The sequence below is a fragment of the Meleagris gallopavo genome, chromosome 10, assembly GCF_000146605.3.
Source record: "Meleagris gallopavo isolate NT-WF06-2002-E0010 breed Aviagen turkey brand Nicholas breeding stock chromosome 10, Turkey_5.1, whole genome shotgun sequence".
Classification (NCBI taxonomy): Eukaryota; Metazoa; Chordata; class Aves; order Galliformes; family Phasianidae; genus Meleagris; species Meleagris gallopavo.
The window spans coordinates 8,762,309-8,777,116 of record NC_015020.2 but is presented as its reverse complement, the minus strand read 5'-3'; the positions used below and the strand labels follow the sequence as shown (position 1 = coordinate 8,777,116).

General features: G+C 34.9%; 2 protein-coding genes across 2 annotated transcripts in view; one reads left to right on the top strand and one right to left on the bottom strand.

Moving 5' to 3' along the window:
- LOC100542177 (crumbs cell polarity complex component 1) overlaps window positions 1-14,808 on the bottom strand; it is a 111,062-nt gene that overhangs the window by 31,281 nt on the left and 64,973 nt on the right. The gene's annotated exons all lie outside the window — the stretch shown is intronic.
- Window positions 2,968-14,808, top strand: part of LOC104909314 (DENN domain-containing protein 1B-like) — a 32,450-nt gene continuing 20,609 nt past the window's right edge. Inside the window, exons 1-5 of the mRNA XM_031554784.1 lie at window positions 2,968-3,979; window positions 7,286-7,326; window positions 8,028-8,096; window positions 10,537-10,593; window positions 11,395-11,505. Coding sequence (XP_031410644.1) covers window positions 7,312-7,326; window positions 8,028-8,096; window positions 10,537-10,593; window positions 11,395-11,505 — 252 coding nt within the window. The 5' untranslated portion in view covers window positions 2,968-3,979; window positions 7,286-7,311. The remainder of the gene's footprint in view (window positions 3,980-7,285; window positions 7,327-8,027; window positions 8,097-10,536; window positions 10,594-11,394; window positions 11,506-14,808) is intronic.

Sequence of the window (14,808 nt, the reverse complement as noted above, 5' to 3'; positions counted from 1 at the left end):
AAAAGAGCGGGAGGAAAAAAAAAGGAAAATAACTCCAGGTTGCAGAACTGGGGCAGCACCTGTTCAGAGCCAGTCAGCAACTCATCTAGGCGGCAAAAATCATGGATCTCCCAGCTTGATGGTGGAACTTCATTTTCAGCTTCCTTGGCTCGTGACCAAAGATCTAAACGGCAAAGTGCTTGCTTAAATTGGACTTCAGTAGCATTTAATTTAAAAACTGGATTCATACTGTAATTACAGCTTTCATTTCTAGGGTTTTTGAAGAAGGCATACAGAGAATGTTGCCAACCCAAGCCATAGGGGCAGAAGAATATTGTAGGAAGAATATTGTAGCTGATTAAGGAGAACCTGAGGCTCAAAGTAGTTATTTTCCTGCAAGTATCTGGAATGACTGAGGCATGAGGGTTCATGCTGAAGTAATCTAATGGACTCCTTTGAAGGTAGATTACCATAATAGAGAAGAGAAATTCATTATATATAGGATTTTCTGATTTTCAAAAAATGCTTGGTGCTAATCAGTAGTTAATGTAGTAAAGATTTATGTAGGGATGATAGTTTGTAGAAGTTCTCTGAAAACATGTTTTTCTTAATTGTTAAGGAAATACTGATTGTAGAATTGGGCTCCTTCAATTTTACAGCTATATTATATGGTTTACAAAATGTAAATAAAAAAATAATGAAGAGACCTGCAACCTGTTGGTGTACCTGGTACAAGTGATTGAAGTGGAAAGAAATAATAGAGCAAGCTGTTTGCTTTTTGCATATCTTAAGATTGAAACTTTTTTAGGAAAAAAGATACTTACAAATGAAGTTTCCAAACTGTTGTCAAGTTACTAAGTGAGGTCTTCAGTTGTAGGGAAAAGGTATAACTTCACTGAAATTATGGGCTTGTCAATGTGGCTCTAAAATTACTCATTATGCTTTAATATGCTCAAGTAAAAATAATCAGTTGATAGTTTGTTTATAGCTAGTTTTCAATTTTATTCACACTAAAGGAAATGAATATATTACAAAGGATTAGGAAATAGTAACAATTTTGATGATGTGTGTGGTTTAATAGCAAACATTTTTTTCATTCTCTTACTTTCTTGTGATTGTTACTCCCACTTCAGCTAACCCTCAGCCCAGCTGCATCTTTTATAGCTTTTCCCACTGAAAATGAGCTGTTTTAAAGGTTCATTTCAACAGAATAAACTATATTCTATTATGTTCCTGAAAATGACTAATTGTTAAGCAGTAAATAATTTTTTAGAAGCAGAAAATGGGTATATAAAATATGCTTGAGTGTTTTTTGCATGACAGTTAAGCTTAACTCATGTCATTTGTTGCTGTATTTTTTTGTTGTTGTTGTTTTTGTTTGCTTTTGGTGGAGATACTTTTTTTTAAAATCTTCTCTTTCCCCTCCACCTCTATTCTTCTTGGAAGTTCATCAAATCACCAGGAAATCACCTTAGGATCATTTCTAGCTCCCTTTGTTTTTCGAGGAATTGTACTGTTACTTGCTTCCACTGTATTTCTGTCTTCAAGTGTAAGGAATTAATAGTAGCATGTGTCAAATAGTTCTTTTGAGTGTCCAGGGTAACTATTAATTCATTCATAGAATTAGCATGAAATGTTAGAATACTTCATTAAACAATATAATTGTATGAATGATATACTTTGAGCTGCTATTGTTTGGAAATTCTTTGCTCCACTAAGTTCTTCTTCTTAGTAACTGATGATTCACTTGGAATTTTTACTGCTCCCTACATTTGTTTATATGTATGGGTTTGACTGACAAACAACATCGTCTGCCTTCCCTCCTTTGCAGTTGTGCCTCAAAACCTTCAGAGTTTCATACGGTCTATCTTTTACTTTTACAATTCAAAAACATTTAAGGAGTCTGATAGTTCTCTTTAGTCCGATAAAATCTGAGAGTAGCACCAGAGTTAGTATTTTTCATTAAAAGTGGTAGTCAGGAAAATGACTCAAAAGTAATGATTGCCAATACAGTTAGTAATATTAACACTTCCTTTAAATAATTTCAGGTGTTGGTTTTTTTAATGTGTTTGTTTGTTTGGACAGATCTATTTTTCAGTATTTTCATTAAATACTCAATTGAACTAATCTTCTAAAAACTAAAATTCAGCCAGTGTCTCAGCCTGCTGTTGATAGAATTTTACCAAATGTTGAGTATGCCCATAAATCTTTTGCTAGTCTATGGTATGGAATGAACTCATAACTTTCCCCAAAGAGATAATGCCTTACAGTTCAAAGTATGGCTGTTTTTTGTTTTTTGTTCTTTTCTTTTTCTCAGCAGTAGCTAAAGATGTTCTTATCTCTCTTCTTGCTGTGAAATAATCCAGTGATCCCAAAGAGGTATGACCATGAACCCAACCTGTTTGGAAAAACGCCAACTTGGAGTAAAATGAAAAACAAGGAGTTGAGACAGGAGAGAAAAAGGACTGCTTATCTTTGTGCTTGTCTCATTATTGCTGCTGGAATTTTTCTATTCTTAGAATGTAATTTGTTTCATGAAGATATTGACAAACATTAGATTGTCACTGACATTGTTTGGATAATCTGTAGTAATATATGACATAACCAAACAATTAATTTTGGTCAATTCCTATGTACTGTTTAGTAACAGTGAATAACTCATATTTCTTGTTAGGAGGTGAACTGTGTGTAATTAGGAAAGTGCTTTCTCCCTTTATCTCTCAGTTTTGAGTTAGCCTTTTCAAAATAAATAAGGAGGGGCTGTTCCTGAAAGGAATTTTGAACCTTTAAAAATATTCTTTGAAGCTTGTTAATTCCTGAAAAGAATGCATTCATTTCTTCTGAGAGGTTTAATCATTAGTTATCTTCTTTTGACTCTTTCTGACCTGTTTGAATCATTTCTTTATATATCCATACAGATAGATTCAAATTCACATACTCATGCAACATAGGGATGATTATTGCAATATGTACCTGTAGTTGCAACTGAATAGGTGTTACTTGTGTTAGAACTTAAAAATCCCATGGTGTCAGTCTGAACTGTGCTCAGTCAGATGGAGAGTCTGCCTTGGCATCGTGCCCCACTTCATTTTTGCACTTAAGTGAAACATCCTTCAAGTTAGTTTTCACACTGCTGATCAAATCCGTGCTGCTAATGCCACCATTTCTGCAAACAAGCCACAGTCATTCTCTTCTCTTTCGGTACAGGCTGTTTTCTATGATGTCCCCACACTTACTGTCCTCATAAGGTTACTTCCTGTAAAACATATCCATTGGATTTTTAATGTAGCTTGATTAGACACTGTAGCTTATCATTTCTTTGAAGTTCACGTGGTGAAATGTGTCCAGATGTTTGTTCTGTGTACTTCAAGTTCCACCTTGGACCCACTGACGTGTAAAGCAGAAAGGGAGGTTTGTTTATCATTTTCTGTTTACGATAAGGGGTAACCTTAGGACTTCCAACATAAATCAAGGAATTCTTGTCTGTCTTTAATTGATAATGATAAATACAGAGTTATCATAAACATATGCTAAAATATTTTAATGCCATTAGGAAAGCAAGAAGATCTTGAAAGCAATTCAAAATACCTCTGAACAAACTGGTGTAAGTTCACTGGCTATAAGATTTTACAAATTGTTTTTGTGAATTCTGCATTGTACATGTAATTTACTCAATATACATAAAAGTAGCAGAAATTCAAAGGAAGTAACAGTGATATTTTTTACAGTATTTTGACATTTTTGCTGTTCTTGGTTGAAAAGTCCATATAAAATTATATATTATCTGTAGGCCATATGTTATCTTGAAGATAAATTCCATCATGACATACATACATACCATTATAGCATTGTAAAGAAATATAAGGACCAACCAAGTGTGATTTTTTTATTTTTATTTTTTTGTTTTAGTTTATTGATGGTCGACTATCAAAATTAAATGCAGGAAGGGGATTCTCTGATGTCTTTGAAGAAGAAATCACAGCGGGAGGATTCTGTGGAGGTACAGAATTAATTTGAGTGTGATACTTGATGCTTTTTCTCTGAGAGCTGTTTAATATGATGACGTCCTTATACATTTTAGAAGTCATTAATGTTTGTACTGTTTTAACATTTCCATTCAGTCTTGAAAGGTTTTAGCCTTCAACAATTGACTGCTGGGATGAATAATGTATCCACTTGTGTCAATAGAACAAATGAAGATATTTTGTTTTAATCCAGTAAAACAATACTTAGATTTTAAAATGTGATCAAATGCGTCACTATGTCAGTTGCATTTTATCTGCATGTTTATACTACCTGTTAAATTCTGTGCTAACTTTTTAAAAACAATGTTTGTATTTGTGCTGCTGATTGTGTTCTGGATAGTTAGGTTTTCAAAAACTTACCCAACTTTTTCACATCTAATTATTTCTGCAATGCAGAAAGCAGTGGTTTCTGTTTAGATATGTTAATTCTCTCTAGCAAATGTACTACTGAAGAAAAAGAAATTGAATCTTGATATTGAATAATTGTATATCATCTGAAAAGGAATATAGAAATACTTGCCTGCTTCATTGAAAAAGTATTATTCCTGGTGATGTTTTCAACGGTTGTATTCTCTGACAGTTATTTTAACACTTTTCACATTCGTCAGCTTACAAAGTTAACCAATATGGAAGACTGTGTGCTGAATCAATTTGTGATTATTGCAGGATTATTGCATGGTTTCCTGTTAGACATATATTCCCATTATATACCCTATCTGCTGTATTTCTTGTTGAGGCACTATATCTGCTTTCAAAATGTTGGATCACAGCATGCATGACAGCGCACGAGCATTACCTGATGAAAGCAAGGTAGAAGGTTCCTTGATAAATGGAGGCTCTACCACATCCATCGAGTTGCAGATGGCAGCAACGGATGGGCTTTCTTTGCAGGACCACTCTTACAGAGGCATGTTCCCAGGGCAGAGAACTTGAGATGGTGTATTAGTTCAGAGCCATCCTCACCTTCTGCAAAATGCCCTCATCACACTCAGAGTACGTGTCCTTTAAAAGGTTTTCACTGCCTTCTCCCTCCCTCTGAGTCTTGTGCTATGGTCTAGCACATTGTTTGTTTTTTTTTTTCATGATCAAAGTGTGATTAAGTTAAACAGAGATTTGCTTCCTTTCTGTCAATACAGAGTAGCTTATGCTTATGCTACTCTCTATACAAATTTTAGCCATTGAGCATCTGTTAGTCAGATAGCTAATGTCAGTATTTAGTCTATTTTCTCACTGCAGTTAAGTGTCAAGAGTCCTCAATAAAACTGTATTAGAGCAGAGAGAAAGTTTGATTTTTGGCCATGTACTGGCAGCTTGTGAGCCACGTCTCATCTGGGCAGGAGTATTCGGCCTAAGGAGCCCTTCTCACTTGGATTGCACTGTGTGGTGACTTTTCAAGTCTCTTGAGCTGTACGTTGCCAGGTTGTGGACAAATTGCTTAGGGCATATATTCAGTATTTACATAACTGCTGTCTCATTATCATTATGAAGTGCAGGGCTAACAATATGTATACAATTGAAGGTGACATTTTTGACGCTAATGGCGTAGAACTATGATCTTTTCAGAGTTGAATCCCATGCATCTTATCAAGTGGTCCAAAGTTTTAAACATACAAACAAGCAAAAAAAAACCAACTAGAAAAACAAATCAACCAACCAACACTAACACCAACAAAGAAAGCCCACAGATGACAACCCAGTTTACAGGAAATTCATAGAACTTTAGAGAGCTATAAGCTGTTAGAAGGAGAGTTGAGTGCATTTTAGAGTAGAGAAAGTATAATTTAAAAATTGCACATTCAAATGGAAAGTTTTTTTTTTTTTCAGTTTGTATTTTTCCACATATGCCACCATAACTAAATCAATAAAGAAAATTATACTGGAAATTGGAAAATATTTTTATAAATAATTAGTTTCAGAAAGCTGATCAAGTTTTATTGCCCTAAATGTGAAAAGACATTCGATAGCCATCTTTTTTACGCTTACATATTCTCATATTGCATGCTTTTTCACACTACCTTCGCTGGTAGTTCCAGGGAGCCAAACAGAAGAAGTAAAAACTTAGTAGTATTTGCTTTTGGTTTCTCTTTGACATTCTCAATGGAGTTTAGACCATAATAATCATTGATTTCTCTCATTTCCAAGCCTGCTTTGTTTTCACTCATGCTATCCTTCCTGAGAGTCTGTCTGTCACAAAATGGCTTATGTGGATTTTAGTGTCATGGGTGAAAGTTGTACTGCCTGGTACAATTGCACGCAGCTCAGTTTCTCCACCTCACTTGGCAAAGAAACTTGGGAATACCTCTTATCCAGTTAGTTCTCAGTCACATTCTAGGAAGTGAGTGTGATTTGGTTTAGCTCATGCAATAGGCTACCATGGCTTTAGGTTATTAATTTATTGCAAAGCTAAAGTTTTGTGATGTCATTTTAGAAGTCTGTATCATCACAGATGTATCAATACGCTCCTTGAGAAACTGCCAGTCTCCAAAATTTCATCATGTCAACACAAATGTCTTGGTTGCGGTTAGCAATAACTCATGGTACCAGAGTATTCAAGTGATTCATCTCTAAAACTTACACAGAGAGGGGACAGGCCTTGGTCCCCTCAGGTTCATTGGAAGCACGTTTTGGAAATAGTATTCATTTCTTCAACAAGAGGTTGATAGAATTTAACCCTGCGCTTGGTGGCGTGGGGTAGCCCTAAATAAACCAATAGCTATCACTTGCCTTATAGTTATTCCTTTTCCTCTATAGAAAAAAAGAAAGTAGATACAGTTAGCATGTTGCAGTGATTTCTCTTATGCATAAGTACATGATGATGACATAATCTTCAGACTTTTTTCGAGTGCTTTTTCCTGGGGATGGAACCATCTGCATTTCATGTCATTGTCTTACTTGAAAGGTTACCCAGTGGGATCATTATTCTTGAACACAATTCATTTAGATATTCTTTCCTTTAATTTGGTGTTTCTTTTCAGAATTTTTAACAGTATGTTATGTTTCTGTAGTTTTAATTTCTCTTTGCACTTCAATTGGAATTTAAAAAAACATTGTGAAAAGATAGGAATTCACAAAGAAAACAGAAAACATTAAGTAAGATTTTTTTTTTTTCCTTACTGTGTACATATTCTTATCTTTAAGTTCTCTGTCTCTCTGGAAAGAACAAAATTAATGAATAATCCTCTAAGAGAATTTTTAATGCAGACTTTGAAGAGGGCTGAAACATTTAAGATGTTGAATATATGTTTGATTTTTTTTTTTCTTTTTTTATATTTTTATTTCAGGAAATTCAAGATCTTACCAGCAATGGATGTATACTGTGAAGGTATAAATATTTTGTTGGTTAAGTAATTGATTTTTGAAAAAAAAAGAAAAAAAAGAAAAAAAGAAAAAACTGTATCCTTGACAGCTTTCTTTCTTCAAAACTTTGCCCTCTTCCTTATATGTATATAATAAAAAAAAGTTTGTTTATTTGGAAAGAAAACATACAAATATAACATGTTTACTGTGGGGTGAGACTCAGTACACTGATATGAAGCTTATCACTTCTAGTAAACAGCATGTAGTTAATATGGGTTTGTGCAATTTGACTAATAGAAGATACTTGATACAACCTTGTTATTCTGCAGGATTAGTAAAATATATTATTTTAGATTAATAGAATTCTTAGGTGATTAAACATGATAGTTATTTATTTCAAGTTGAAGTATTTTGAAGTTCCATAATTTAGGGTAGGAACACAAGATAAATTGCTGTAACTCTGAATTGATTTTGATATGGTAGCAGTGAATAAAGAATGACAATACATCATCCTGTTAGAATGCATTGATAAAAGCGTCAGCTCTGATAATGACGTACTGTAACCCTTGTGTGTCTGCAGACAGTAGGCTGTGGAAGAAACACAGCTGTGCTCTTCTTACCTCTTTAGGCTGCTAATTCTTTTCAGCACACTCAAATTGTCCTGTTGTCTTAACTTTTAACTTAGGTTATAAATGTTATTAACATATCCCGTTTTGTTCATTGCAGAAAGGCGGTGCACTGATCAACACAGCAATGACCAAAGCCACTCCGGCTGTGAAAACAGCATACAAAATTGTAAGTTATCTATTTCAAATAAATTATATGTAAAAATGCCTTCTCTACCTATTATCTCTGATTCTTCCTGAATACTTAAACATTTTCTACATATATTGCAGAGAAGCACTTCAGCCTGCCAAATACTTTTAGCTTCATTCATTTTCTCAGTGAGCACTGGGTTTTAGAATTGATTTGGTATCTCCCAGCTAGGTTGTACATAAAATCAGACATTTTCAAAGAATCACTGTGCTGTTGTCTCAATCATAGTACTTACTTGAATGTCATTTAACAAATTGATGCACAGCTATAAAGTCTTTGTATCACGATGAGAATGTCATCAAAATATGGACTCTGAAAATAGAACTTCTCATTTGCACTGTGGTTTGGTGACGTAGCTCATGTATTGCAAAGTTAAGGTGAGTCTAAAACATCTTGTAAATGTTACATTTAATTGTAAATAAGGACCCACAGTATGTAGTTATATAGTATATAGTCTTAACCTGTGGTAGAAAGTCTTTTCACTTGAGAATGTTGTTCAGGACAAATGGAGTCCTGTCTACACAGATGTGATTTCTCTTTGGCAGTATGTGCTGCACTATCATAAAGACATGTAAAGCATCAGTAATGCGTGCAGCAAGTCTTTTGTATCATCTGCTGTTCTAAAAATTGTCAGAATACTCGCACTTAGATGTGTTTATTGCTTTGAGCTTAAAAATATCTTATTTTAAAATCCTGTCTAACTAACAAAGCATATAAATAGTTAAGGTATAGCCAGTGTGGAAAAATCCCACAGGACAAAGCAAAGCAATAGTTTAAATTGAAATAGGAAGTATTTAGGAGTTAGGTTTTAAATAAACGAGAAAAGACTTTTGGCTTCTTTTTTGCTTTTCCAAATGTTTCATTAGTCGACTGCATAATAAGTAGTGCTGAATAAATCAGATGATCAGTCTAAGCCAGTGTACTTTAAGTAAAGTTTTCAAAAAGAATTTTTAATTTGCATTGATTGAAAAAAAATAGCAGTCGTGAAGAGAGAAACAGGTAAATAAATTAAATCTACTTCATATCTTGAACTCATTCATAATTTAAGGAATGGTTCATTAACAGGTTATCTGGAAATTATTCTTATGTGGTTTGCATTAGCTTAGACTGATTACACGATCTTATCCCAGCATTCAATTTTGTTAATTGTCCTTGATAATCAAGATTTTTCAAATCGATCTTCTGTTCATTCCAAGGAGCTGGTAAATTTTTTTGAGGATCTGTGTGCCTGCAGTATTGTCATGTGTTTTCTCACACACTTGCACTTTGTGGAGCCTACCACCAGAGAAATGGCATATGCATGTCTTAGTTGCTAGATAACTGTCCTTGAGTAAATAATGTGATTGGTGCCATCCCTCAGAGTTAGAACAAAGTGCTCCTAAATGCATCCAAAAGCTGTGAATGTGAGCTGGAAAGTTTAAAGTGGCTCTCAGGTTAGCATCTGCTACATGGCACCCCACTGTGCTCTTACTGAGCTTGTAGATGTATGATTTAAAGATGAAAACAATTCTCCGACCTCTTGAATCAAAAAAATGATTTTTTTTCAAATTTCCATGTACTGGAAAACATAGAAAAATAGGTGATTTCTGCGTATTTCAGCCCCTAACTGTATTTTATAATGTTCTATTTTCAAGAGAACCTTGAAAACTTTTCTAGTTTTTTTCCTATACGAGCTATATCCATGTAAGAAGAACACACTTTCTATTAGGCTTAGTTTTCTTTGTGTTTTGTTCCCCTCACCTTTCCTTCTCTCCCTTTTTTTTCCCCTCTCTCCGTCTTTCTTCCTCCCTCCCTCTCTTTTTTTTTTTTTTCCACATAAGAACATGGTATTCTGTATTGATAATTCATTTCTCTATTGAAGAACATTCTTGATTCTGTTTTCTATGCAACAGTGATCCTTAGCTGCCTATTTTAATACATACACAATTCTGCCCTAAATAGCAGCACTATTCTGTTCAGCAACACTGTGCAAAATCTCCATCTGCATATGAAATCACTTCATTTCTCTTAAGATTGATGTTGCCCTGCAAGTTGCCAGACTGGAACACTGTAGCAGTCATCTTGAAAAATCTTAACATTTTTCCAATGTGCCTTACTGCTAAGATAGCCTTTGAAATTTAAAGGCCCGTTTCAAATAAAGGAGTGAGTAAAGGCCATTTTCAGCCTGTCTTTAGTAATACCGGAGAATTTTTGAGCATGTATGTTTTCACTGCACTGGCATGCATGTACTGAAAGCCCTGTATATACTGACAAAGCACAAATATATCAGATATCCTGACGAGGCACGCACAACATTTGTGATACAGGTAATTGTCCTTTATAGCACCATGTGTAAAAAAAGGAAATAGGTACAATAAGTGCGGCATCATAAAGTGTGTTGCATGGCTACAGAGTTACACGCAGCCTTTTAATTTTCTAGGCAAAAAACCACGCAAGGCAAGGAATAAAGGAAGTGAGGAATAAGTTGAAACATAAGGTACGTAGTACACTTCTACTCTCTTACCTTGCTTCCTGTATGCTTGAAGCTCATACTTAACAAATCACATGAGATTTGTGTTTTTAATGACTTTTGAAATATGCTTAGCCCTTTGTTCAACAATACATTTTTCATAACGAGCCCTCTGGCAACTATCTGTCATTCTATGCATCCACTGAATAATCTCTTTATTGTTTGCATATTTTATCATAGAACAACAGAGGTTTTCAAAGATGCATTAACAGGATGTATGTTTTCATAAAGTTGATTGCTTTGATATCACAATTGTAGCCTTTGCTTCAAGCTGAGAATTTGCGATGGGAGAGCCTTGCAGTGCAGTGTATTTCAGAAGGTGCAGTTCTCTGGATTTCATAGGATATGTGAACAATTGCAATGTTTAAAAATGAATGTACAGTTTCATTTTACAAAAGTAATGTTGCAGGAATATCAGAAAAGATGTTTTGGGCTTTTTGCAGCTGCTTTTCCTACGGAAGATTTTGTTTCCGCTTGAGATTTTTCTGTGGAGAGAGAGAACCATTTTTAAAATATATTTTATTCTATTTTAAGAAAACTTTCAAAAATATTTCCTAGAGACTTGAACAATCCATCTTTTAAATGACAATGTTGATAATTTAGCTATTTGTGAAGCCAAATTTGATTTTCTTACTACAGATGGTATTTTCATGACAGTAATAGATTGTGGCAAGATAATTTTGAATGCTTTCTGCATGCATAATATGGAGGATACATGTGCAGATAATGATTATAAATGAAGGAATTTGAATCTGTTTCGTTGCATAGGAGAGTGAGGAAGATTATCGAACTTGTGGTGCAGTTGCAGTGCAGAGTGCTCCGGTCTACACAGTGCATAGTGAGAAAAGAGAGAACTCAGAAAAGCGAAGACTTGCACAGGTAAGAGCCCTGAAATGTCTGTCCTACTTCACATGCATGCGAGGAAATTTTTTCCAGTTAGAGTAATGCATCAGTGAATATAAGATTATTTCACTGTCTGTGTTTGAATAGCATGATTAAATCACGGTGTTTAAAGCAATACTTCTGTCATAGCATACTGCTCAGAAGGAAAAAAAATGCTATTCGTACTTCATCTCTGCTGAGAGGGGAAAACCCGGGAGATTTATCAGTATAGATCTGAGATTTAATTTGTCTTAAATCTGTTTCTGATAAAGGTTTCTCATAGCAAATATGCTCTGCTCTATTCACAGACCTGTGTTAAGCCATCTATTTTAGTTTCTGGTAATGGAATACATCAATATTGTATTTGTAATAAATTGATCTGGCAGTCGCATGACTTTTAGCCCTGTTCAGAAAGTTATAGTTTGTTATTTTATTAATGAGCCAAGTAGTTAATAGGATGTCAATCTCATCCTTTTGTTCTCCAGTCTGCTCTGGTCCCAAATTGCAGTAACAGGTGTAGCGTCCCAACTTTGGCAAGGGTTTTAATGGCTCTGGGTTCATTTTGACAATTTTATTTCAGAGTTATCAAGAAAAGAGGTTTCATAATACTTTTTTACTTGCAAGGAATGTGCGTATGTATATACTTTAATGTTTGGATATAGATTTTGTATTACATTGTTATTGCATGCTTTTAATGAACGCAGTGAATTTTTACACGTGGGTTTTTAACACTTATATCTTTCTGAGATACCATGTATTGAAATTCAATCCAGCTAATTGTAATAGTATTTTCTTTTTGCTCTTGAGTGCAATGATAAAAACTGAATTGCCCTTGTAATCAATATAGTTTCAAATTAGCTTTGTTTTATCCATAGTGAATACAAAGTCAGTGAAGTTCAACATAGAATTGATGCAGATAATTGCTAAATAATGCTGAAATTGTACGTTAGCATTAAGTCATGATTTTTAGTGGGGTTATAAATAATACAATGATTTTCTGCATTGAATTATTTAGGCAGTTTTTAGTTTGTGCATGCTTTCATGATCCCTTTAAAGCTAGTGATAAAGTGTCAAACTGTGTGCCCTCGCCGTATTTTTATGTACAGGCAGCTGGGGTGCCTCCCTTCTTTCAGAAACTTGCCTACAGCACATTCTCTTCACTCAGTGTCTGAACAGAAGATATTCTGTGCTAAACGTATGGCTCTAGTACTGTAGTATTAAAAACAAGAATGGGTTCTTAAAATATTTACTGCTAATGGATAACTCCTTTTAATATACAGCAACTTGTTTCCCTTGCACCAAAATAATTTGATAATGTGAGGTAATAAAAAGCTTTTTGTGCAGCATAAAGCAATATAGGCAGATTAATGTGGGTGAATCTACAATTGTATGTATCTGTACATATGTCACAAAATGCACTCTTGCAGCCATCGAATTCTTATCGGCTGTTTTTATTAAAGAAATGTGCAGTAATTTGCTAGTGTGGTAGTCCTGCCTATTGCTAAATGCAGGAGGCAAGAGATTACTTTATCTCCGTGCAATTTAGCATTTCTTTTGAGGGCTTGTTCTGACAGAACAATTAAACCTGTGTGTGTGTGATTGTTCATACAGCTGCACACTGCTAAATCCCTCAGTGTTATTGTTGTTATTCATATCAGACATGTTCTGGTTTTGAGAGCAGGACCGAAGGCGTATCATTCCATACGTTTCTGTGCATTTACAGTTAGACACGTATGTAAATACGTGCATGCATACGTAGGTACAGAAGGGGTTTGTGTACTACTGGTAAAGCGTGGTGACTAACGGCCTCGCATTCTTGCCCTGCTGCAACCAGAATGTCCCTGGTCTTCTCTCCGACTCTTGTCCCCAACGCCACCTGAGCCCAGGATTAGGGAAAGAGCGAGCGGTGCTTGCTCACAAGTACTCAGATCTTGCACTATTGCCTTTACCTCTTCTTTACACCGTTCCTTTTCTTCCTCTCCAAAAGCAAGTAAAGGCAAGTACTTTTTTTTTTTAAAACAGCACTATTTGCTACTCTTGGTTTTATTTTTGTTCTTTGGTAAGTTTTTAAGTAAAAATAAATGCAATGTCTTTATGATTAGGTGTTTATTTTAATCTTTACATCCAAATAAATATAAATATATGCACTGACAAATGCACAAGAGAGCCAGTGTTTCAGAGCTGGTACTGAATCTATAGCATACAACAAATGAGTCTCATTGCTACTATTATTGCTTAATATTATATCTATAGCACTCTCACAACGCTGGAGATGAATCTTTCCACCTAGATTTCTAAAAATGTTACCCATGAGTGTCAGCAGCAATATAATGCTACTGCTAATGTGGCAGCTCATGTATGTTGATAGATAATTAATATAGGGACGAGGTATTGATTAAGCTGCGGCATGAATCTGTTTGAATATCCACCCTAAACCTAAACAAATAGCAAGCAATCTTCTTGTTCCAAAGAAGAGGCACCCCTGCACTTTCTTGCACTCTCTTCCATATTACAACATTTAATAACTGAAGTGTAAAGAATTTGTTGTTATATTTTTGACCAGTCAGATGTGAGCCATTATTCTCTGCTGCTTGGAAAGAATGCATATGAAAGCCATCTAATGCTTACCTGAGATACTGTACAATATAGTTCATTTGGATCGTTGGGTATGATGCAAAAGTTTCCTTCCTTGTGACAGACCATTTTAAATGTTGGTTCACAACAGGGTTTTGGGGACTGCGGTTCTGAATATGCTTTTACCCCAATAAATAGTAGTTTGTATGTGGGTCTGCTAATTAGTATGGTTATTTCCTGTTTTGTTGATGAGGCTTTAATAAATGTCAAGAGTACATCCATGAAGATCTCCCAATTAAGCTTTGCGTTTGTAAAACCCAGCCCCTTTGCTTTTGTGTGAAGATGACAGTTCCAACTGCAGCCTCAGCCTAACAGGGCTCCAGGGAAAGGATACTTCTCCGGTTTTATTGAAAACAAGGCCAGTTTGGCCCGGGGAGAATACCAGCACTGGTCACAGCACAGAGCCATTTTAACAATGAATATTTACTAAGCTATAGCACTGCTCTCACGATGCTCTTATAATATTATTTTTTTTTTGCCAGATCAGCAATAGGCTATCAGAAAAATAATAACAAATCAAAGCAAATTGTAGCATGTAAAAAAACTGTCAAAATCTAATCGGAGGATAAATAATTAAATGTGTTATTGCAAATGCTCGTGATCAGCTTCCCTCCTCTAATTGGCATTTTGAAAGTCTTTCCTAAAAAAAAAATAATGAAATAACAG